We start from the raw sequence: 24,879 nt of genomic DNA, 5'->3' as shown, positions 1-24,879 counted from the left end.
TTTGGAACAAAGTTGTGTTAGCTTACATTTCTCTTTGTGCTTGCTAAGGCAGTCTGGGGCTGCCGTGTGATCTCTGTACAGCTCTTACCTTGTATGTGGCAAAGCATCCGAGGGTGGGGAACGTTCCTAGAGGAGTATGTTACCCATGAGCTCCTGGAGCGAGAACAATGTTGACATGTATTCATTGTGTAAGCTTTCCTATTCTCTTGCAGAGTGTCTTACTGTAGAGTGGGTTGGCTCTTAGGCTTTCCAAATGAGGCTGAATGCTGGAAGTGAAGAACAGGAATTGACATATAAAAGTAGAGGAAGCTTCAATTAGTGTTTAGTCTCTAAATATTTCACTGTTATTTTACCTCTTCCATGTGTGTTTTGGAGAACCATAAGCACAGGAGGGTGGAAGCAAGCTGCCTACTGCTCCATGGCTAAGTAGTTACCCCTGACAACTAATACTGCCTGTGGTTGCTTTGCAACTGCTTCTGTTGCCTCGCTGTTTCTGCTCAAGAGCTCGCTGCCCATTGACATGCCTAGTGAGATTCCTTTTTGTAGTAACAAAATACACTGAAACAGGAGTAGATTGCTTTCTGACTTGGGAAGTGAAGGGACAAGTATTGACAGCAAAAGAAATGCTGAGGCCTTGATTTCTAAAGGTGGTGTATGCAGAGTGGAAGTCTTATTTCTCTAAATACTTGGTGTCTTGCTTCTAGATTTTGGGTTTAGAAATTGAATAATAGACTAATAGCTGTTTTTACTGTTACTTTTATTTTTACCTTCCATATAGTACGAATGACTGATGTTCAGTGTTCTTTGCTCCTGACACCTTGGTTAGAATATCTACTACTATAACATCTTAAGAACATCCTAAGAATGGTGTCGTATTTAAGGCACCTTGTGATGATTCAGAACCAAATTAATAAAAAATGGAAAATAAACCTTTAGGGGCTGCTCAGCCACGAGAACAGAATAAGCATTCATCAGTTATCCATTAGGGTAAGGAAGCAGTATGTGGTTGCTGTTCGTATTTTAAGGAATATGTGGAGAAAAGAGGATTGGGAAAGGATGAAGACATCTTTTCAAGCAACACTTATGTTTTGCACAGTTACATTTTTACTCCATGACTGTGTCTGATTTAGGAAAAAAAAAAATTGAGTGGACTGAGGGATTTCACAATGTGTGCAGAAGGCCATGAGATGTGAGGTTTGCCCCCATATGAAAACAAAGTGTAAATCTCAGAGCTGAAGCTCTTGGGTTAAGGTCATTGTATGCCCTCTTAGACAGTCAAGAAAAGGTCATGTCCCATGTGGTTACATTTCAGGGCATGTGGTGGTAGGGTGGAACTAACATTTCACAGGATTTTTATTTTATTTTTTAGCTAATGGCAAGATCTCTTTTCTTTTCTTTTTTTTTTTTGTACGTACCTGGAGGCATGTGGAATACTTGAGGAAATAACATGACTTATTAACAAGAGCTGAAAACAACAAAGTAGAAGACAGAAAGGAGTAAGTGATTAAAGCCTATATACTCAATTATATATGGTTTGCATACCATTTAGTTGCCGTTTTGATCACATACAGCAATACTTGTACACTGCAGGTTCCCTGGTGTTATTCCTGCAGACCACTGCCTTGCACAAACTAGTCCTGATCAAAAATACCAAGCAGTCTGCCAGATAACCTGATTTCATGGTGGCTGTAACAAATGTACTCAGTGCTTCTCGTGCTCTTTGATATCAGTCAGAGTGCACTCATTAATTTTTTCTAATCATTCTTGATACTTAACTATTCATAAATTGATTGAAGTCATTTTTTACCTCACTACCACGTTTTCTACTACTATAGCTCTGCTGGCTTGTTCTAAATTCTTATGGAATGAAATCAGAAGTTTTGTTTAGGAGAAAACAATAAACACGAATACTAATTTCAAAGCAGAAAACTGCATTTCATCTGTGAAACAAGATTTGAAGCAGTTGTTCTTGCTAATTAACACTGTCTTCTATAGCAGTGGGTATTTGATGGGTTTGTGTTATTCTCTACTATTGTAAAAGTATTTAAATGAAAAATTTTAGTTTTAGTGTATAAAAATGATAGATTGCAGAAAAGATATAGCATAATGGATTAATCATCATAGAGAGTTCAAAGTTCCAGTTGAATTCCCTGCCATAGAATGTAATGATTTATGTACTTTTCCGAAGTGTTTAGTCTCTGAATTGTATAGCATATTGAACTTATTTTGTTTTTACTGCTGCATTTAGTAATATTTAACTGTGGTCAACACAGAAAGATGAAAGAAAATTGACTTCTGACTTTCTCCTGCAAGAAAGGAAATTGTCTTGCCTTCAAGGATATGAATTATAAGCAACATGCAACAGCAGTGAACACTGGTTAGCCGAAGCTCGCCTGATCTGCTCACTACAAATGTGAGGCATTGTCTTTCAGAGCTGCTGTCTTGATGTGATTTCAGTAAAGAACATGCCTTCTGTTTGGTCTGATTTCTGTGTTAAATGATTGTTGAGCAAAACATCTTATCGGGATTGTTGACCGTCAGGCATCTGTCTGTCCAAAGGCTGCTTTAAAGGGTGCAAAAAAAAAAAACCCTCTGTGCCATGAGAAACTCTTATATCTGTACTAGCACTGCAGTCTAGCCTAGATTTCATCTATTCTAAACATAAATACCAAAATATATCAGCAGAGAAGTTGATAAGAATTTTTTTTAAAGATAGGCTAACCATAGAAATAGGTTGTTTTTTTTTTTTTGGTACATCTTTATTCTCCATCCAATCCATAGATTGGATGCAGAGTACATAATACAAATGAAAGATAGCTGTATCTCCTGACATAAAAAGTAAAATATACAAAATTTATGGTGTTGGTTGTAGTGGATTGACTGACTCATTAGAATAACAAAAACTGCTGATTTGTATTACATCTGATTGCATTTGTTTTTCCTAGCAAGCATTTATAATTTTGATTTAAAGAAAATAAACTGAGAGACTAGCTTTTCCAAAGCCATTTTGTATTTATTTTAAATTACATATTGTTTACCATAATGCGTACTGTTCGTAAGCTTAAGATTAAATGCTTACTAAAAATAGCCTATAAATTAAGTTATAGGAGTGGAAGATACTTTCTCTTCCTGGGTCTTTTGATTTTCTGCATATACTACTTATGCTTTTGTTGTCTACCTATAAAGGATGAACCATGTCTAACTAAAGTTTAAAATCTTGCCAATGTTTAAAAACCTCAAAGTGTTACATAAAGTTATTGCTGGTACAATGTTTTGGGGAATTTAGACGTGTTACTTTGTCACAACATTGTGTTAATATTTAAATTAGTAAAGTTAAGTGCTACTAGCTAGCACTGTTGTTATCATAATAAAATCACAGCCAAAACGTGGATTATCGTTGCTGTGTTCAAAAAAACACTCCTTTGGGAAGGTACATACAGTAGTTATTTAGAGTAGTCTTAAACTTGACTCCCTTAATGGGCTCGTGAGAGATGATGTACCTTCACCTGATGATTGTTATGTTACCAGTTCTCAACTCTTCCCTGGAGAGCATGGAAGAAGTTGCAGTGTTGTAATGCACAGAAAGATCAAACTACCTGAGAAGCAGTGCTGCAGAGGGCCTCCTCGCCAGGATGCCAGGTTGGCAGTTCCTTCCATCCAGCTACAGCAAGTTAACTTCCCTCAGTAGGCAGCAACCTTCCCGGGGTAGGGGTTTGCAGCTGAGGAGGCTGCAGCCTGGCTTGTTGTGCTGAGCAGCCCACAAGCAGGCAGGGGAGTGGTGAAGGTTGGAGACCATGGAATCCTTCCTGTTCTTTGTGACGCATCTGAGCTGCACACGCTACTATGGAAGCAACGCAGCCTCATATTTGTCTCTCATTAGTCAAGAGAAATAGTTGTGTGCTTCCAATTCCTCCTTTTTGATTTCACCACTCTTTTGCTTTAACATGAGAGGAATTTTAGTTTCTGTAGAGAATTAATGTTTCCATGTGGACATTGAAGAAATGGTGACCTACAGGACTGTAAAACTACCTGACATTAGCTTTGGCTGTTCAAGAAAATTCACATTTTCCAATGAGATTTGAGGGCTTTTCAGGAGTTTCGGGAATTTTTCTGGAGTATAAGTGCAGTGCTATGTAGTTCTGTTCATTTGCAGCATATGAAATTGGTATCACAAACTTGAGTTCATGGGATCTATTGGATGAATGTCTGTGAAAATGTCTTCTAGCATTGATCTGTAAGGCTCTTAAATGTAGTATGGGATTGGCATTTGCATCTAGTAACAGAAAGGAAATTTAAGATGAGAAAAGACACAGCATGAACTGTCTACAATTTATTACCCTGGTTGTCTGTCTGAAAGACAAAAATCAGACAACTGCTAAATTGAGTTTACAATTCTTGAACAGTTTTCTGGTCTTAGAAATTCTCCAAGCTTATATGTAATGTTACATAGACACTAAATCACAGGATATTCTGTGAGTGTGTCTCAGCTTCAGATGCAGGAAAAGGAGGCACACTCTCTCCCTTTTTGTGACTTGCTGAGATTGGAAATACAAGGCAATTTCTCCAAGTAATGGGAGAAAAGCAAAAGATAAAACAGGTTTGTCTGCTAATTTGTTGACATTTTGGAGGGAAAAGGAGAGTTCCTGGTGTAACTCTTGTGTTAATTATTTTGATAAGTATTTGGGTAATGTACAGGCTAAGCAGCTAAGAAAAGAAGGCAACTGATAGCAAAACCTAGCTAATAAGCAGCCCATGCAGGTGCTAGTTTTTGATCCTGAAGCCCCGAAGAGTCTTATCATTTGCTTTGTAAGCCCCATGTAGAAAAGGCTGTCCCTGGATTCTTGTGTCTACAAGCTCAACAGCCACTAACAAATCTGGCATAGTTTTTGCACAGTTGTTTTTCTTTCCCTTTAGCTGTTTCTACACTTCGCTAGGATCTGCTGAACCTTATTAGGTTGGAGAGAGAAGCAACGGAGAGGCAGTATTAGTGCCACATGTTCAGATGGACAGAATTAGATAAAAGGCTGATAAAGTGATTACTTACCATGTTTTAATTGCATAAGAAGGAAGATTTGATAGTTAAGCTTAAAGAAGAAATACTTTCGTAGTGAACTGCCCTAGAACCAGACAGGATAGAGTCTGGGGCCAGTTGCATGTTTTGTGGCAAGTATCAAGGCACAGAGCATTGAGCCTGAGGGCCTGTGAGAGCAAGCCAAAAAGAGGAGGCACTGCAGCTTCCCTGCATGCCAGGACTTTGAGCCTATGCCCTGCTCCCAGCGTCTTGAGCAATCTGACAGAACAACACAGATAATTTGTGCAGCATGCTTATGCATGTCAACCTTTGTTTCACTGGCTCTATGCGTGGTCCTTTTTCTTACCACCTTCTTCCTAAAGACCATTTCTGTCTACACCTGCAGACTGGATGCACTCAGTCTGGCGAAGGGAGGTAGATCACAGCTTCCATTCCATTCCTTGAAAAACTTTTCCAAGGAGTCAGTGTGCCATAAGGTGAAGATAAGGAGAGTTTGAAGGGAAGGGAAAGGAAAGGAAATAAAGGGATCAGTGGATAAACTGACAAGGAAAAATAGATGGGAACTTTGGAAGAAGGGAAGAAAGGAAAAATAAAACTGTCAAGGAATAGACTGGACTAGAAATTCAAGTTCTTTACTATGAGAGTGGTGAGGTGCTGGAATGGGCTGCCCAGAGAGGTTGTGGATGCCACATCTCTGGAGGTGCTCAGTGCCAGGTTGGATGGGCCCTGGGCAACCTGGTCTAGTATTAAAAGTGGAGGTTGGTGGCCCTGCCTGTGGTGGGGGGGTTGGAGCTTCATGATCCTTGATGTCCCTTCCAACCTGGGCCATTCTGTGATATTTTTTTTTTTTGAGGTTTTTCTAGGAAGCACAAGTCACTGGGTCTTGCCTCCTTAGGCACTGTGAAAGAAGTCTGCACATGACAGGAATGAATACTATGGTGTTTTGGGTGTATTTCCAGACAGAGCACACAGAACATACTCTACCTTGAAGGCCTTACGGCAAAATTCAGAAGCTTCTTTGTACACGTGATTTTTGTGTTGACATTTTGTGTTATGCTATCAATTTTTTAATAGCACCACACCTCACAAATTCTAAACTTGACAGAACAAGGCAACATCTGAGATGAGTGGTATCACTTACATTTTCCTAGAGGTTCTCAGCTGTCTACTTTGAGCTTTTTAGCTGTCACTCCACTCGTAGAGATGTATGGTTGTGTGGGATGTATAGCGATTTGGAGAGCAGATTATCTTCTTGCTGGGTGTGAGAAATGAGTCCTTCTAGTTTTTTGAGGTTTTCCATCTGTATACATCGTCTTTTCCAGACAATGTGTCAAAGTTGCAGCATGAGATCTCTGGCTGGTGGGGAAAAGGGCTCAGACCAAGGTGGTTAGAAGCCCACATTCAAGCAGCTTAATGAGAGAGCACAAGCTAAACTGGCCCGTTTGGTATAACAGAAAATTCAGACATGAAGACTAGCTGCATAATCTTGATGTCGTGGTAGTGAGTTGTTGTAAGTGTATTACTGTAAGCAGTACACAGGAGAAAGCATTTGTTACTTCCATTGATGTAATGGCCCAGTTAGTGTCCATCTGTGAGCTTCACCAATGAGGGGCTTATCTGTGAGTCTTCTGCCTTAGACATGCCACGAAGACCATACAGTTCACACAGCATCTCAGCATATCATGTAGTATCTGCTATACTACAGGTAGTAATAGCTGATCAGTAGAATTATCATAAATCAATGTATTTATGCAATTAGATTGCCTATGATCTTTACTGAAAACAGGTGAAATTTCTGTGTTGCCTATAGTTCTGTATTTTCAAGATCAATCGAGATGAATCATGACCACTGCTGTATCATGCTATAAAGATCCTGGAAGTAGAAAGAGGAGATTAGCTTCAGAAGAGGAGAGAAGACTATGGATCAATTCCCTGATGTCTGCTGTGCCCCAGAGGTGTGTCATGTTGCCACCTCTGGACTCTTTCCATAGGAAGCCTTAAGTAACCCCTTTCTTTTTGCTCCATGGGTCTTTTAAATCTTAAGTCCTTAGCAGGGATTCTTGATCTTTGCTCCTCTAACCTGGACTAAACAGGGCTTGCATCCCTAACAGACTTGAAGTACACCTCTGAGGCTGCTGGAACTTCCTGCTGTCTCTGAAGATTCACCTGAGGCTACAGGACTCTGGAACTTAATCTGGTCCACTGAGTCTGCAAAGGAGCATGATGACCTTCAGCATACCCTACCACACCTGCACCTTCACTTCTGATCTCTGCTCCTCATGATCTGTGGGCAATACAACCCCTCACAGCAGGGCACTGTACCCAGAGAGGGTGAGTGTGTGGGTGTGTGAGGAGAGGGGGGGGCTTGCTGATATTATCAGATACAACAGGTCGAGCAATCACTTGCAAAACAAGCAGGCTGTTGCACTGTGTTAAGAAACACGTGTCCTCTCTCTTCTTTTGTTTTCCAGTCAGCATGACTAAGCATGTAGTCTTTGGTCACTGTTTACTGAAAGCCATTCCAACAGATCAATGAGTAGCCAGATTGTAAAACTTAAGGAGTCAGAGGAGCAGATAGAGCCACAGATTAACAGCGTATGTTTCTTAAGCAGCTTGCAAATAATGTGTTTTGATACATCAGCTGAGCTCTAAAGAGTGTTAACCATATAATTCAGCAAAGACTTTGTGTTCCCATGACCCTGCTATTTTGAATTCAGGAGCTGCTCACCCCTTCTCCTTGCCTCCACAGTGCCCCTGAGAGCTGTAGATTTGGAAGACAGCTTCACAAAGAGGAGGGAAAAGGGACGAGCTTCCAGCCAGGGCTTGTGCTTTCTTTCCATCATTGCTGAGGCCAGCCATCGATGGGCTATGAAAAGGGTGGGATAAGTGTGTCAAAGGGTCTGGGAAAACAGTAAACTGTAAAGATTTCAGCAGATGGGTGGCTCACTTTCTTGCTGGTGCATTAGATGTAAGGGGTGGGACTCTAAGCTCAGCAGCTTGGCTAAATGTTGGAGCTAAACATTTGCAGAAGCACTTTGTAAGACCAGCTTCCAGGGCATTGGCCAGGACTGTGCTATCAGCAGCTTTACTCAGTACCTGTGGGAGCAAGTTTCAAAACAGACGTGCCAGCCAACATGAGCACAGCGGGCAAAGTAAGCTGAGTTTTTTTTTGTTTGTTTGTTTGTTTTTTAAGGAAAAGTTTCTTTGCTGCAGCTGAGTAATGTGTTATAAATGTAGTTTCTTTGCAAGGACACCAGAAATACTGATGGGGTGATATAAATGGGAATGTAGGAGAAAGCTGGTGCAGTAGAGCTGCTTTTCCTTGCAGACCACTGTACTCCTCCAGGAAATGGCTGCTAGGCTCTTCGAGGCAATAACTTCAATTTATTTAAATACTGAGGCAACATAAGCTAATAACATTAGAGTAAGAATAAAGCTAATTTCAAGCTCCGATTGACTGTGTTAACATATAATGTAGTAAGTATTTTGACAAATAAATGTATTTATCAGCTGCATCACTTTCCCTTCTGAGATCTCAGGCTGTTTCTAAGTTTTTCTAGCTTTTTTACATTTCATGTAAATTTACTAAGTTTGTCATCTTTAGAAAACATTGTGTTAAATTTTAGAGTGCAATTGTGCATATGTTAAGACCATCAAGCAGAGGTAAATTCACCAAGTTCAGTTCTCTGTTTAGCCTTTGCCTGAGCGTGATGGAGCGTTGTGGTGGAGTTACCACACTTTGTTTTCAGTGTATTTAATCTTTGAGGCAGTATGCAAGTTACCTTGCAGTTTGTGTGACCATGTAACATAACCTTCCTCCTCTCTAAAAGGGTGTGTTTCTACAGCTTGCTTTTCTTCTGCTGCCGTGACTTGTAAGGGTGGTAGAAAACATGAGTAGGAAAAAATATGCTGTGACTCCAGTTAGTGCTTGCCATAATAGATCAAGTGTGCTGTTGGCTCATCTGGGGGATTCTGTTACAGCTGATAAAAGCTCATGGTCAGCCATCAGAATACAGCCTAATTAACCAATGTCTAATTGCATGAGAGATTCATTTGCTCTTAGCGATCCACAGTTATTGGTTATCTTTGCTCTCAGAAACATTGCACAGACTTTGTTTGCAAATTGTGAAATCATTAGTGAGCGATGTGCAATAAAGTCCTTTTTCTCTTTTCAGGGAAGTTTCCTAGAAAATGTTGTCCTTTAAAATGTAATCTTGCTTCACTTGTAACTTTTTTTTTACTGGAAGCATTAGATTTAGTGCAGATCTCTCATATCTCTTTTTCAAAGCTCTTGCTCTTTCCCACTTTACATCTGGCTACTGAAAGTGCACTATTTTACATCGCAGGTCTGTTATTTCCTAGTACTCGCTTTCTTTGTTACCAGTTGACATTTTGTTGCTAGACATGCCTATTTTACTTAGCTAACTTTTCATACCAAAGCTTTTTATGCTTCTTTCCCAGAAGCATGCAACACAGCGGTGTCACACTGTATGGCAGGGTCCCAAGTCACACAGGATACTTAGGCACAGCTGAACTTCTGGTGTCATAGACTTAATTCTCTTCTGTTTTGCTCATAAGATAATAGCACCTGAGGACTTGCAGTTAGTACATCTTACCTAATGGAATGACTGTTCCCCTTAAGGGAGATGTGGAAAAATCTTATTCCATGAGCTTTAGCTGTGTAAAGTTCTGTGATGAGAAGACCCCACCGAAAAAGAACAGGAGCAAATAATGGGGACAGAAATACGAACAAAGTCAGGCATGATTTTGGTGGACAAAAAAAAAACAAAAAAACCCTGACTTATGGATACTGACTTTGGTGGTGTTTTTAATTTTTTTTCCTAGTTTTCCCTCTTCCTCTATGAGCAGGAATTCTGCATGTACAAATGTTAAGAATCTTATTGTATTGACCTTCTCATTGCAAGAGTCTCTCCCTCTACCTTTGCTCTTTTTGCAGGTTATTAAATGTAAGGCAGCAGTATTGTGGGAAGCAAATAAACCATTTTCTCTTGAGGAAGTGGAAGTTGCCCCACCAAAAGCACATGAAGTTCGTATTAAGGTATTTAATTTTTTTTTTTAAAGAAGTGTTACAAATTGCATTTAATGTTGCTTAGCCAATTATTTCTGCAGATTTCTAGGATGTGGTCTTGGAAAATATTCAGTAGGTAAATAGTTGCTATTCAGTGAGCTCCTGTGCAATATGCTGCAAGTCATAAATCTAATCTTGTGTCTCTTTTTAAGAGGGCTTTTTTGTTTGCTTTGAACTACTTTCTGCCTTGCTTTTGGATATGTGCTAGGAAATAGAACTGGGTGCTTCCTTTTTGATCTGGGTGTTGAATATCTGTTGCACTTCAGATGCTATTGCTTTAGAGCAGTTTTAAGTGTTGTATGGGTGAGGAGAACCCCTACACGGGGTCAACAACTGCACTTGTCAGAATAAAAGCTGTTAAGGCATATTTAAATCTTTCAAAACAAATACAACTGAATGCAAGAAAAGACAAAATGTGCTGTAGAATATTATGTATGGCTGAGATTTTATGGCTTTTTTTACATATGTAACATATACATGTATAAAAATATAATAAATGATCATATTATATGTAATTACAAGCAACATTTTACTACTGCATAATAAAAATTTTAACATCTTAAAATTATGATTTAAATTACAAGATAAATATTTATATAGAAATGTTATTTAATTCAATACTTTTTATGTAGTACTAAGATAAGTGTTTTATATCTGTGTGTAAATATAAAAATAAGAATTGATTCTATTCTGTTCTTCAGCTGTTGTTCTGCCCAGCAATCAGTGGGACTCCTGATACAGGAGGCACAGCAAGCATTCACAGAGGAGTTTTGGTTTGTAAATTAGAGACATGCAAACAATGAAGATTAGGAGTCGAGCAATTGAGTGTTTTTACCCTTAGTTTTATTGTGTGCATATGTAATTTTGGAGATAAGCAAGGGACTGCTCCAAATATGACAACTTACATATGACATGACATTAGTGAAATGCTGAAGCATTCTCACCTTTCTCTTAAATCAGATTGTAGCCACAGGGATCTGTCGCTCTGATGACCATGTGGTGACTGGTGCACTGACTATGCCTTTTCCAATCATCGTTGGGCATGAGGCAGCTGGCGTTGTAGAAAGTGTTGGAGAGAAAGTAACTTCATTAAAGCCAGGTATGAAGCAGCACTGAACACAAAATCTGTGCTGAGTTTTCAGGCTCCTGTTTAAGTTGAAGCCTATTATGTGTGAACACTTGTATTGCAAAGGACTACCTATCTAATGCACTTTTAACACCTCTGTACTTCAAGTGTGTTGCAAGTGTGAAGGCTGTTCAAAGCAGGTCAGTATATATAATAAGTTGTATTAGAGATTTCTGCTTCAACAAAAATGTATATTTTAAATTTCAATTATAGCCCTAGCTGCTTTTTCTCATAAGTTTTGGTTCCAGAACTTGATGCATCACTCTGTTGTTCATGTTTCCTGGTGAGCTGAAACAGCAGCACAGGCTTGTGCATACACACACCACCCCCACCTACCTCTGAGTTGAGGGGAAGGAGGGGGAAAAGATCCAAGACCTGCAAAGTTCATTTAGCAGAATGATTACTAAGCCTGTATGTTGTGCATGTATGTGCATTTTGTGTTCTGTAGGTCACTTTCCACTTCTTAATGGAAATCAGAAACTGACTTTGAACACATGAAGTATTGGCCACATTTCAGAACTGTCAAATCACAAATTAACCTGCAGCAGAGATTATCAATTTAGGGACTTATCATACTTTGTTGCTGTGGGAAATGGTAAAAGATTGCACTGAGAACACAGGTTACTTAGTTAATTGGCATCATTGTACTAAAGAACTAGAGATGTCTTACCTTGCATTCATTGCTGCTTCTCTGATAATTACTTTAAATAAGATGACAACTCAGGAGAGCTAGCAAATTAATGCTTAACTTATTTCCCATTTCTGCAAACAGTTACAGTTCTCTTACCTTAACATGCCAACTTCCTGCCCTAGAAGATGTCAGTTTTAATCTATTTCCTCAGCCGTGTATTAGTAAGTAGAGATGCAAAAAGCTGCTGAATGAATACTTTGTGAATGACAGCAGTCTTGAAGATTTAAGGCATAACTCAGTTTCACTTCTGTGAAAGAAACCCAGGATTTTGTATGTTGAAAGCAGTTGTCAGAAATGCATTAATGATGTCCGCTATGTGAGAGAGAGGCAGTGGAAAGAAATAAGTCCAGCACTACAGTCCTACTGCACATTTTTTTTTTTTAGGAATTAAAGTACTTGTTTTATGTTTTTACCTGAATGCTTCTTGTGTGCCTGCTTGTTTAATCATTACTGTTTTCTTTCTAGGAGACGCAGTTATTCCACTCTTTGTTCCACAGTGTGGGGAGTGCAGATCTTGCTTAAGCACCAAGGGCAATTTGTGCAGTAAAAATGAGTGAGTTTCCTAGGTTACTTGCAACCCCTATTTGATTTTAACTTACCCAAAACTGACCACATATGATAGATCTCATTTACCATTATGTCTGGTTATTTTTCAAAAGGATTTCTTCTTCACCTGCTGGATTAATGGCTGATGGCACCTCTAGGTTTACCTGTAAAGGGAAAGCAATTCATCATTTTATTGGTACAAGTACATTCACCGAATACACGGTAGTACATGAAACTGCTGTAGCCAAAATTGATTCTGCAGCTCCTCTGGAAAAAGTTTGTCTGATTGGCTGTGGATTCTCAACTGGTTATGGGGCTGCTCTGCAGACTGCCAAGGTAAACACTGTAGGTGTTTCTGCTCTGTTCAGAATTGTGTGGCCTGTAAGCAAGGTGCCAGCATGGCAGCCAGCAGGCGTATGTTCTTTTTGCTTTGTTCAGAGTGGTAGGAAGATATTAGTTCTTTGCCTTCCTCAGTTCCTCTAAGGTATTTAGAAGTCTTCAATTGAAAATCCAATTTTAAAAAAACTTTATTGCAATTTGCTAAGTTTTCTTTCAGACCTCTAGCTTTCTCACTCCTCAAAAAATGTTATGACAGAGATGATATTTTATTGTAACTTCAGGCTTCCTCTATTCTGAGACTTTACACAGTAAATTCAAAGAATTCGTAGCAGTACATGGATGTGGCTTTTTACAGCTGTGACTTCACTATTTCCAGTGGAGTGACACTACAGATCTTAATGCCTATCTTAGTTGCATATAGGATTATATCAGTGTAGCTGGCTACTGCATTAGTACATATGCATAAGCAAATGTCTTCTCAACAGGTGATCTAATATAGAAGTAGATTAGGTGAGAACATATTGATAGTAAGAAAATGCTATGTACTTTATGTGGACTGTAACAGGATGCCATGTTAATATAGGTAGAACCAGGCTCCACCTGTGCTGTCTTTGGCCTCGGAGGAGTCGGCCTCTCTGTTGTCATGGGCTGCAAGGCAGCTGGAGCATCCCGCATCATTGCCATCGATATCAACAAGGACAAGTTTGCCAAGGCCAAGGAGCTGGGAGCCACCGAGTGCATCAACCCTAAAGACTTCAAGAAGCCCATTCACGAAGTGCTGACAGAAATGACTGGCCAGGGTGTGGACTACTCCTTTGAGGTCATCGGCCGTATAGAGACCATGGTATGCAAACAAAAGATGTGGTCAAAAGAGGCATTAATTCATTAGCTGTCTCTTCTCTAACCCACTAAGCACCAGTAGTGAGGAGCTGAGAGCTGCTGGTAAAGCGTTAAGTTAACTTGAAACCTATGAAGCCTGGCTATCATCACCTAGTGAGATGCAGGGACAGAAGCATACTCAAAAACTTAAGAAAAGGATCTTAAATGTAAATTCTAATAGGAAAGGAATCTAAGCAGGGTGACTCACTTTCACATATATAACTAAACTCAACATTGTCTATCCAAGAGTGTCTTATCATTAATAAGACTAAATTGGAAAACAGAACAAGCTAAAATATAAGAGCGGATAAAATGGTGTTAGCTACAGAAATTGATTTGGAAATGCAAGCTGATCCCTGAGAGAAGGAATCAAGTTTTTGTGCCCTGAGGGCAAGACTTGCATGACACTGGTGTGTCCTCTGTTTTAAATGCAGACTGAGGCCTTGGCCTCTTGCCACTACAACTATGGAGTCAGCGTGATTGTGGGAGTGCCCCCTGCAGCACAGAAGATTAGTTTTGACCCCATGCTTCTCTTCAGTGGTCGCACCTGGAAAGGGTCCGTCTTTGGAGGTGAGGACTTGGACAGATGTGATTTGGCTGGCTTGTGAAACTTGTCTGCTAACCTGAATCAAAGGGAGTGGATTATTGATAGCTGGACATACTAATGATAACTAATTTGCTAACAAAGTAGCACAAAGAATTCATGAAGGAACTATTATCAAATGGTTACTGAAGAACAGAGGAGAGAAAGAAAAACAGAGAGGAAGAGGGGAATGAGAGGCACAAAAATGTCAACATTAAAAAGAAAAAAAGAGAATGAAGGAAAAAAAACAAAAAGGCAGAGAGGAGAGGGCCCAGAAGGGTAGAAGACAGATGGACTGGTGCATGTAGAAGGAGCAGTAGATAAAATGGATTAAAAAAAGGAGTCATGAGGAGAAAGATGGGGGCTAAGGACAACGGGAGAAAAGTAGCATAAAAAGAGGGAAAAAAGATGGGAAGAATGAGGAAAGGAAGGAGAAAAGGAAGAGAAAGGGAAAAGAAAGCGGGGGGAAAAAAAGAAAAATGAAAGACAGGAAAGAGCAAAAGTGGAAGTATTGAGAAAGACAGGACAAGAAAGAGATAAGGACAGAAAAGACAAATGAAGAGGAAAAAAAGAAGGGAGAACAGGGATCAAAGACAGAGTCGGGAACTGTAAAGAACATTCAGTTCAGACCAACCTGCTTATCAGGTTAAGCCCAGCAAGCTGCCATCATTCACAATTGCTCTCTCTTCTGAGCTTTTCCAGAGGATTTTCACACTCAGCAAACCCTAACTCACTGAACACAAAACTTAAAGACCTAGAAGACAGAGGAAACTTATTTCCAGCAGTGCATTTTCCCTTTTGCAACCCGTTCCTCTGATACATTCCATAGACACCTGACTAAAAGAGCAAAAGACGAATTAGGTTATTCTGGGAGAAGATCCTGTTATTATAGATACAAGCAGTGCCAGATAAAGCCAAGAAAAAAATAGGCAACCCCTTCTGCTGCCCTATTTTGTTCCTATTAAGTGTCTAGTCACCAACAGAATGTCAGTTTTTCTGTGTGTGATTTAGGGAATGAAGCATCAATAAACAGGATGAAACAGTACTAAGGCATGTATAATCAATGACTATACAGATGTTATAGTTAAGAAATATACAGGAAAGTTAGACTAAGTAAGATTATTGCAACAGGAAGATAATAAATGGAAAATGCTTACCAATGTTGTAGGCTTGCAATATTCTCCACAAGGAGTAATCTCTAGGAAGAGATCCTTCCTCAGTGGCAGTCAACACTTAAATGGGGTCTAGGAGAGGTGGAGCCTTCACCTGAATTACCTTCACCTGTGCTCCTATGGCTGACTCATGGCCTCAGGTGGTCAATCAGAGGTTCAGGCTGTGATTCAGCAGTTCCCATACAAGGAGGGTGTGGGGGGTGTCTTTAAGATTCAAAAGTCAGAACCTTAGACTTGCATCAGTACAGTACTTACTTGCTTGGTTGGTCATATACACTGTACTCCACTGTAGACTAGCTACACTTAGTACAGCACTTCCTCTTGGCACACTATATTACGAAGGTCAAGTTACACTGCAGTACTTCATCATGCTATTCTGCTGTAGAAAGTTTATCTAAGAATTTAAGCCCCTATAAGTTTTATCTATTTTTATAGCATTTAATGGTTCATTATCCACAGTCTGTGGTTTTCTTTCAGGTTGGAAGAGTAAAGATGCAGTGCCCAAACTGGTTGCTGATTACATGAAGAAAAAGTTTGTTTTGGATCCATTAATAACCCACACCCTTCCTTTCACTAAAATTAATGAAGGATTTGATCTGCTAAGGACAGGGAAGAGGTAAACACTGCTTAATTGTAAAAGCTGTTTATAAACAACTTTAAGAACTGCACAGTGAGACAGAGCATGACTAACTTTGTGACAGAGAATGGTGAAAGCAATCCACAGTGCCCATTACTCTTGGCTAGAATAGTATGTGTCCACGAGTAGCTGCTGTACTAACAAAAGGTAGCAAAGTTATAGATTTTGAAATGTACTGGGTGCTTTATTTCTTTTCAGCAGAATTTTTAGATTCTACTTCCTGTCTAGTTTGAGCAAAGAGTCCTTGTGACAGAGGGAGAAAAGCTCACACAGAACAGCAAGTCAGCACCCACTGGAAAAGAGCACGCAAGGAAATTGAAAACATCAACCTAGAGAGAACATGTGATAGACCTAGCTTCCCATCTCAGGAAGTGTTTTAGGATGAGGAATAGGTTATTTAGCCAAAGTCATTAAAAAGTTGGGACTAACTTTTAAACCCTTGCAAGAAAGTGAATTACCACCTTTCCTGACTGCCTCTGTGCTCAGCGTATGCTGTCCCTGCACATTAGGCCCATTACACTCTAGCGGGTGAGAGCCAAGACCTACCTGACCTAAAATTTCCAGGCCCCATTATCTATGCCAGAAATCAACATAACCTGCTTGAGAAAGTAGTTAGAGTAGAGCTAATTATTTTCTTCCATGCCATTTCTAATCAGCAAAAGAGAAACAAATAGCCCAAAAAGTGAATGGGAATGCTCATACCATGGTGGTAGTTTTTTTAGATTTATTGTGGCAAATGTCTCTATGCTGACAGCCTATTTTTTGAACTCCAATCTAAGGGAAAGAAAATGCTTTCCATTCCAGTGCTGAAGGTCCCACTATCCTCGTGGCAGTTTTCAGCTCTGCTCTCCCTTCTTTCTTTCATTTGATAGTGCGTGCATTTAGCTTGTTGGACTTTGCTCTCTTCTCTGTATCTGCAGCAGGCTTTGTATATCTACTTCATTGTTTTACTACAGCTGGGGCTGGGAGGAAAGGACGACCCTGGCTGACAGTGACAGCCTGATTTTTTTCAGAGAAAATGGCGGAATTTTTTGCTGATGTTGGCACAGGGCCCTTTGTCTAGTCACTAATTTGTCATTTTATATTGCAGTATTCGCAGCGTCCTTGTATTGTAGGATTCTTGATGGCTTAGCAGCAGTACAAACTTCATTCTGCGCCAGTACAACTGATACGAATCCGACATTGCTGAAAAGCATCACCACTGCCTTCGCTTAAAAGGATCAAGCTCAGCATCCAGACTTCAAGCAAAGTACTTCAAGCAAAGCAAAACAAGAATGGAAATAATCATCTTTCTTCCCATCTTTTGTTTTTATTACTGCTGTCAAGTTTCTGCATTGCAATGCCTATTCCTCTTAGTATCAAAAAATGATATTACGGCCTGTGCTGCTAGCACAGGTGTTATGAAAGGTTTGGTTTGGTTTCTGATCTTTAACTGTGAATACCAAGCAATTGGGAAGAAACAATGACAGGTGACAGTCTGCAAAAGATCAATCTTACAGCCTTTTCTGCATATGTAATCTGGAAACAGGAACAGAAGCTATTTCTAATCAACCACCTTACTATACAACCTGTTCCTACATCTGATCACACAGTAAAATGAAAAAAAATCAGCTACTCTCTAGCCTGAACTGCCACTAGTACAGCTCAGTATCATTCCAGTGCATCCCATCAGCTGCCAAAACAAATACGGAATCTTGCTGCTTTCCGCAACCTAAAAGCATGGACAGAGGCACTTTTATCTTGGAAAACAGGTCAATATTGACTTATCTTTTTAAAGAGATGATAGGACTACTGGAAGTGGCGAAGTACACAAAGGTAGACATATAGTGTTACCCAATAGTTGGGTAAAGGAGGCTGAAATAAGGGGACAAAGAATACAAGATATGTCAGCTGAACAAGTAATTGAGCAGGCCAGCAGGGTTAATGATTTGAAGACAGGTTTACTGAGAGATTAGACCTATCAGCAGGAGCTGCTCAAACATAAGCGTCTACTTAACCCAGCTTGCACAGCAAGGGAGACCCAAACATCAAGGATTTCTTTATGTGGCATTATCTGTGCAGTCAGGTCCAAAGACTCTTTGTGGACCATAAAAGCAGATTAAAGTACATGCAAAGTCCATTTTTGCTGTTGTAAGTGCCCAGGGGCTTGGGAACACCAAGGGCTCAGGCACTCAAGAGCAGCGTGGCAAAGCTTGATCATCACCACATAGATGTTGGGCTGAATCAGCTGGGCAGGTAGTGTGAGAGAACCAACAGCATGAATTGGATCACTGATATGTTTGTTCAAGGAATGGGGAGCAGGAGCAGGCTTTCAATTCTATGTAATTGATCCTTGTCTGTAATAATTCAGTAGAAACAAGAGGGGCATAATGTCTCAGTTCTTAGTGGCTTCTAACAAAACATTGTCTGTGGAGGCAAAGCTTTTCTGTATCAGCTAAGATAAATCTTAATCATGAGCTCAACAGAAGTAAAAAAAAAAAATTTGATTAAACCTGTCTAGTGGGAATAGAAAGTAATTAATTGGTCATGAACACACTGATGTTTGGCTGAACTGGTAGGGCTCGGGAATGGGCTGCTCAGCTGTACTTCTATGGAGCAGAAGCCACTGTCACAGCACAGGGCTGCCATGCCTCAAGAGACAGCTCCACCACCTGTCCACCCATTAGCACTGCCCTTCTGCACGGAGGATACTAGAGATCATGCTTAGGTTGAAGAAGACCTTAAAGATCATCTAGCTTCAACCCCCTGCTGTGGCCAACGTTGCCACCTACCAGATCAGGGCTCCATCCACCCAGACCCTGAACACCTTCAATAATGGGGCATCCACAGCTTCTCTGGGAAGCCTGTTCCAGTAAGTAAATAAGGAATTTACATCTATCACCTAACTTCAATCTCCCATCTTTTTGTTTCAAACTCTTTTTCCTTTGTCCTATCCTTATCAGGGTGTGTAAAAAGTCAGTTCCCTCCATGGATGAAAGCACCCTTCATCCACTAGAAAACTGCAGTGAGGTTTCCCCAGAGCCTTCTCTTCTCCAAGCCAAACAAGCCTAGCTCTCTCTTCCTTTCTTCATATGAGATCCAGCAGCTCTGCATCTCTCCTTTACTAGGGACTCTGTGCTTGGACGCAGTACTCTAGATGGGTCCTCACAAGAGCTGAGTAGAGGGAGACAATCACCTCCATTGCCCTACTGGCCACCCCTCTTTTGATGCTGCCCAGGGTACTGTTGGCCTTCTGGCCTGCAAGCACACACTACTGCTCATGTCCAGCTTTTCATCCACCAGGACCCTCCTGTCCTTCTCAGCAGGGCTGCTCTCAATGGGCTCTTCTCCCAGTCTGTACACATATCTGTGATTACCCTGACCCCACTGCAGCACGTTGCACTTGATTTGGTTGCACTTAGGTTCTCATGGGCCCTCTTTTCAAGTCTGTCCAGGTCCCTCTGGATGGTGTCTCTTCTTTTTGTTGTATCAACTGCACCACTCAGCTTAGTCTCATCAGTCAATTTGCTGAGGGTGCACTTGATCTTACAATCTAGACCATTGATGTTGAAGAGCACCAATCCCAAGACTGACCCCTGAGGGACATGACTCATGACCAGCCTCCATCTACACATAGACCACTGACCACAACCCTCTGGCTGTGACCATCCAACAAATTCTTTTTTCACCAAATAGTCCAGCCTCAATTCTATATCTCTCAAATTTAGAAATGAGGATGTGGTATGGAAACATATGAAAGGCCTTGCAGAAGTCCAGATAGATTACATCAATTGCCCTTCCCTTATCAATCACTGCCATCACTTTATCATAGAAGGCCACCAGATTGGTCAGACACAATGTGCCCTTAGTGAATCATTGAATCCTTAGAGTTGGAAGGGACCTCTTAGGGTCATCTAGTCCAACTCCCCTGCAATGAACAGGGACACCACAGCTAGATCACGTTGCCCAGGGCCTGATCCAGCCTTGCCTTGAAAGTCTCCAGGGGGGACAGGGCATCAACCAAACCACCAGGTACTCTGTTCCAGTGCCTCACCCCCCTAACCGTAAAAGATTTTTTCCTTACACCTAACGTAAATCTACCCTCACTGAGCTTGAAGCCTGGCTGCCAATGAATATTGAGGCTAAGAACTTGCTGAGTACCTCGGCTTTCTATATGTTTGTTGAAGCTAGTCCTCCCTTCTCATTTACTAGAGGAAGTACACTCTTTTTTGTCTGTCTATTCTGACCATTGTTTCTCTAGAACCCCATCATGTTAATTTTTACATTCCTCATCAAGCTCAGTTCCATCTGTGCCTTGGCATTACTGATCCCATCTTTGCACATTCAGATGGCATCCCTGCATTCTTTCCAGGCCACTATCCCTGCTTCCACTGCTTATACATTTCCTTCTTTTCCCTCAGTCTGACAAGCAGTTCCGTGCTCAGCCATGCCCGTTTCCTGACTCCTCTGTTACATTTCGTATGCTGAGGGATGGAGAACTCTTGTGCTCTCGGAAAGGTGTTCTTACAGTGCTGGCAGCAACGTTCCATTCCTATCTTCCTGAGGACAGTTTCCCATGGGATACCATGCACTAATTCCTAGATAGGAGAGAAACATAAACAAAATTCCTAAATTCTGTCCTGTTCAAGAGTACGTAAAGTCAAGTACTGATGACCTAAGTGCGCATGGGTTTGGGAACGCCAAGGGCGTAGGTGCCTCAAAACAGTATGGCAGAACTTGATCATCAGTGCGCAGATGTTGAGCTGAACCAGCTGTACTTTCACATGCCTGAAGCCACAGTCACCCAAGAGGGCCTCCAAGCCCCAGGGGACAGCTGGGAAACTTGAGAGGGCTTATGTGACTTGGAAGCTGGGTTTTGGGCCTCACTGCCAATGGCAAGCACAAGCTCCCACCCCTGACTTCACCGTATCACAGTTATCTTGGTGTTTTTTTTGTAATTATTAACCTTTTCACAAATACCTTGGGGCAAACTGCTGCCAGGCCAAAGGTTTCTCGTTGGTATCAAGTGGTGTCTAAGGAAGCACAGGTGGTGATGGGAGTCCCCCCCCTCCAGCTCTTCCACCAGCAGCCAGAGAGAAAAAGTCTCTCTGAGCTCTGATGCGCCTTTCAGAGGGCGTGGGGAGTCTCCCCAAAAGGCTGAGCCGCCAATAAAAGCCATCCTGGAGGACTTCTACGTATTCCCCACAGAGCATAGCTGCCAACCATCGGTACCTCCCTGCTTCTGCCCACCTCCTCCCCGCTCACTGCGCCCTCAGCACCCACCCCTGTATGCAGGGGAACCACCTCTCCCACTCTCTTCTGAGCTTCCTCTGGCCCTCCGCCAGGACTCCCAGCCCGCCCCTGCTGTACCTTCACCTGCAGCCAGCGGTGCCCAGCTGCGCTCAGGGGTTCCACGCAAGACACGGGTCCAGACGGACAGACGGCACCAAGCCTCCATCCTCTGCCACTGCTGGAGACAGCTCCTCTCAGACCACATGGCCACTACTGGAAAAGTAAGGACGCCTTGTTGCCTTTTTTCCTTCTGCCCTCCCACAGAGATACCCTGGGAATGGCTCAGCCAGCACGCTTGGGCTGCAGACCATCTTTTCTCTGACTCCCCTGTCTCACCCAAACCTCTTTGACTTACACAAGCCTCTGCTCTCATATAGCTGCAGCGCGTCAGAATCTGTGTGAGGCAGTAGCTTACCCAGCACGGGGGAGCTTTAAACAGCTTTCTCCCGCTGAAAACTGAGTAGCTGTTTTGCTATGAACACTACCTGAATGCCAGCTGCTCCTCTGCTCCAGACTCCTTGTCCAGGAACACAGTGTGCGATTCAGTTTCCTTCCAGAACTGCCTCAGTCCTCTCCTCTCCTCGGGAACTGCTTGCAAGAGGGAGACCGCAGGATCCCATTGAAAGAACAGGCTGCTGAAGCGGTCATTGGGAGGGCACAGGCCAGGGCACAATGAGCAGTTAGTACTTCCTTGGAGCTGTGCTATTGACAGAGGCCGACAAACCACCAACTGACCTGTTTTTAATCAATTACTGTTTCTCAAAGGCTCACCTTCTCACCCAGCCACACCGCTCCCATTCTTCCAGGTTATCCGATGCAGAGCTGCAGTTGCCTGGGCAGCGGGCAAATCACTCTCTGTTGAGGAGATAGAGGTTGCACCTCCAAAGGCACACGAAGTGCGTGTCAAGGTAAAAGCATGTTGGTTTGTTTTTGGGTTTTTTTTTTTCCCTCCTTCCACTATGGGATATTTTTCGGAGGATTTAGCTTGAATATAACCACTGGCAATCAGGGTGCACTGAAGCTTAATCTTTCCCTAGGTTAGTGTGTAGTAATGTTTGTCTCCTTCCCAATTTCCTGGATCAATCATGGGGATCAGTGGTGGTCAAGCTGTTTCTAGAATCATATTACCATAGAATATCCAAAGCTAGAAGGGACCCAGGCTCACTGAATCCAGCTCCTGTCTCCACATAGGACCACCCAAAATTCAAATCCTATATCTGAGAACAGTGTCTGAATGCTTCTTGAACTCCAGCAGCTTCACGCTGTGACCACTGCCCTGTGGTGACTGTTCCATGTCTGACTGGCCTCTGGTGAAGAACCTTTTCCCAACACACAGTCTCATCTTGTCCTGATGTAGCTCCACTGCACTCCCTTGAATCCTGCCACCATCAAGCAGAGCTCAGCGCCTGCCGCTTTGCTCCACTCATGAGGAAGGAGTAAGGTTGCTGTTAGACCATACCTCAGTTTCCCCTTCTCTGGGCTAAAAAAGCAAGGGACTTGAGCCACTCCTTACAAATCTTGTTCAGAGCCTTCGCCATCTTTGTAAGTCTCTTTTGGACACTCTCAAATAGTTTTATGTCCTTCCTATATTGTCGTGCCAAAACTGCGAACAGTGCTCGAGGTGAGGCTGGCCCAGTGCAGAACAGAGTGGGACAATCCCTTCCCTTGACTGGCTGGCAGTGCTCGATGTGATGCACTCCAGGGTATGGTTCGCCCCATGGGCTGTGCCAAGGCACACTGCTGACTTAGATTCAACTTGCCAGCAATCAGAACCCCCAGGTCCTTCTCCATAGGACTGCTCTGCAGGCTCTCATCCCCCATTCTGTGCATTCAGTTGCCCGTGCCAGCCGCAGAATTTAGCACATTCTCCTGTTAAGCTCATATGTTGGCGATTGCCCAGTTCTCCATTTTGTCAAGATCTCTCTTCAAGATCTTTCTGCCCCCTACAGAGTCAACAGCCCCTCCCTAATGTAGTATTATTTGCAAACTTACTTAGTATACCATCAAGTTCCATATCCAAATCATTGATGAAATCATTAAAGAAAACTGGCCCCAAGATGGAGCCTTGACAAAACCCATTTATGACTCGTCACCAGGTAGTTATGACCACATTTAGTATAGTATTCTGAGCCCAACCCATCAGCCAGTTGTTCATCCACTGAATTATGTTTCATTCTAGCTGTATGCTGGACATTTGGTCCTGAAAGATAAAGACAGGTACTGAAAGATTTGCTAAAAGCCAAGAAGGCTTCTCTTGGTCAAGTGGGAGGGAGGGTGGGGTGAGGGGTTAGCCTTGTTGTAAAAGGACATTAATTCATTACGCAGGACTTTCCCCCCATGTGAACCCACATTAGATGTGACCAATTATCTTTCAAGTATTTTACAATATCTCCCAAAATAATCTACTCCACAATTCTGCCAGGCAAAGAAGTGAGACTGACAGACCTGTAACTACCAGAATTGTCTTTCTTGTTCTTCTGACAACTGGGAAGTATACCACCTGCTAGTAGATAGGAACATCGCCAGATTTCCCAAACTAGTGAAAAATAATTAAGAGTGGACCCACAATGAAATCAGCCAGCTCTTTGAGAATCCTGGGGCAAATAATACTGGACCCCATAGATCAATAAGCATTCAGGTGGAGCAAAAAACCACCAAAGCACAGTTATGTGACATTTCATAGTTCCCACAACAAAGGCACTGAGGGTCTCAGAGCCAATCAACATTGTTCCAAATGTTCTCTGCACTTTCACCGCTAACAGATTGTGGCTACAGGAATCTGTCGCACAGATGACCATGTTCTTGAAGGTACATTTCCTGATCTAGAATTCCCAGTCATCCTAGGCCATGAAGGAACTGGGATTGTGGAGAGCATTGGAGAAGGAGTGACTTCTGTGAAACCAGGTAACCAACACATGCAGCCAGAACTCAGCTCTCAAATTCTGTAAGGCTGCCCAGAGATCAGAAACTCCCTCTGGCTGCACACCAATTGTGCTACGCTCTCACACACACTTTCCTCATCCATACCACAAAGTGCTTGAGGCGGGCTCTGAACGTGTTGTTCAGACAGGGAAAGCAGAGCGTTCATGCCAGGGTGCCGTCATCACAAAGCTCACCAGAGGCACACCAACAGGCCGCTGAGTGAGAGGCAGCTAACAGTGCTGGATCTGCTTTGTTCCAGGAGACAAAGTCATTCTCTTTCCACTTCCTCAGTGTGGAGAATGCAGCTTCTGCTTGAATCCTGACTCCAACTACTGCCTGAAATCACAGTGAGTTTGTTTTCACCTACCCCTTTACCCAAGCAGGCTAAACTGTCAACAATTCTGACATGCACACACCTTACATGTACCTTACGTGATGAACAACTTACACATATACTTCCAACAGCCTCACTGAACCACAAAACCTGCTGCCTGACAAGACCAGCAGATTCACTTGCAAAGGGAAACGGATCCATCACTTCCTCTGGAACAGCACCTTTGCAGAATACACTGTTGTGCCTGAGTACACCCTG

At 42.1% G+C, this 24,879-nt stretch overlaps 3 protein-coding genes and 2 long non-coding RNA genes across 8 annotated transcripts in view; 3 read left to right on the top strand and 2 right to left on the bottom strand.

The window, feature by feature from the left end:
* The window catches only part of LOC104910729, a 5,023-nt gene extending 2,545 nt beyond the window's left edge, over positions 1-2,478 (top strand). Inside the window, exon 2 of the long non-coding RNA XR_004159631.1 lies at positions 1,422-2,478. This is a non-coding gene — a long non-coding RNA (uncharacterized LOC104910729). The remainder of the gene's footprint in view (positions 1-1,421) is intronic.
* Positions 1-11,149, bottom strand: part of C4H4orf17 (chromosome 4 C4orf17 homolog) — an 18,802-nt gene extending 7,653 nt beyond the window's left edge. The window contains exons 1-3 of one of the 4 annotated variants that reach the window (XM_010710027.2): positions 11,066-11,143; positions 6,174-6,905; positions 89-266 (exon numbers count right to left, since the gene is read on the bottom strand). In XM_010710027.2, the coding sequence (XP_010708329.1) occupies positions 89-185 (97 nt within the window). In that variant the 5' untranslated portion in view covers positions 186-266; positions 6,174-6,905; positions 11,066-11,143. Of the gene's footprint in view, positions 1-88; positions 267-3,596; positions 5,724-6,173; positions 6,906-7,760; positions 7,840-11,065 lie in introns of those variants that run through there. The other 3 variants (XM_031553117.1, XM_010710026.2, XM_019614803.1) reach the window with 3 other exon arrangements.
* Positions 8,026-18,585, top strand: LOC100545163 (alcohol dehydrogenase 1). The gene is made up of 9 exons (XM_003205750.4): positions 8,026-8,184; positions 9,990-10,091; positions 11,082-11,220; positions 12,404-12,491; positions 12,598-12,820; positions 13,407-13,667; positions 14,137-14,272; positions 15,935-16,073; positions 17,185-18,585. Exons 1-9 carry the CDS (start codon positions 8,167-8,169, stop codon positions 17,207-17,209), a joined length of 1,131 nt encoding a protein of 376 aa, XP_003205798.1. The 5' UTR covers positions 8,026-8,166; the 3' UTR covers positions 17,210-18,585.
* Positions 14,248-15,500, bottom strand: LOC116216571. The gene is made up of 3 exons (XR_004159632.1): positions 15,443-15,500; positions 14,920-15,039; positions 14,248-14,325 (listed from the first exon to the last, which is right to left on the bottom strand). It is a non-coding gene; the product is annotated as an uncharacterized LOC116216571 (long non-coding RNA).
* Positions 18,586-21,132: 2,547 nt separating the features above from the next.
* The window catches only part of LOC104910746 (alcohol dehydrogenase 1-like), a 6,512-nt gene continuing 2,765 nt past the window's right edge, over positions 21,133-24,879 (top strand). The window contains exons 1-5 of the mRNA XM_019615129.2: positions 21,133-21,586; positions 22,172-22,273; positions 24,128-24,269; positions 24,547-24,634; positions 24,753-24,877. Of these exons, the coding sequence (XP_019470674.1) occupies positions 21,569-21,586; positions 22,172-22,273; positions 24,128-24,269; positions 24,547-24,634; positions 24,753-24,877 (475 nt within the window). The 5' untranslated portion in view covers positions 21,133-21,568. The remainder of the gene's footprint in view (positions 21,587-22,171; positions 22,274-24,127; positions 24,270-24,546; positions 24,635-24,752; positions 24,878-24,879) is intronic.

This window comes from Meleagris gallopavo, chromosome 4 (assembly GCF_000146605.3).
Source record: "Meleagris gallopavo isolate NT-WF06-2002-E0010 breed Aviagen turkey brand Nicholas breeding stock chromosome 4, Turkey_5.1, whole genome shotgun sequence".
Classification (NCBI taxonomy): domain Eukaryota; kingdom Metazoa; phylum Chordata; class Aves; order Galliformes; family Phasianidae; genus Meleagris; species Meleagris gallopavo.
Note: the sequence above shows the minus strand (reverse complement) of the source record. Positions and strands in the feature narration are given on the sequence as shown.

Excerpts from the sequence above, each read along its gene's own strand:
- LOC100545163 (XM_003205750.4), top strand. Across the intron at positions 10,092-11,081 it reads CACATGAAGTTCGTATTAAG|ATTGTAGCCACAGGGATCTG; the intron begins GTATTTAATTTT and ends CTCTTAAATCAG. Across the intron at positions 12,492-12,597 it reads AATTTGTGCAGTAAAAATGA|GATTTCTTCTTCACCTGCTG; the intron begins GTGAGTTTCCTA and ends ATTTTTCAAAAG.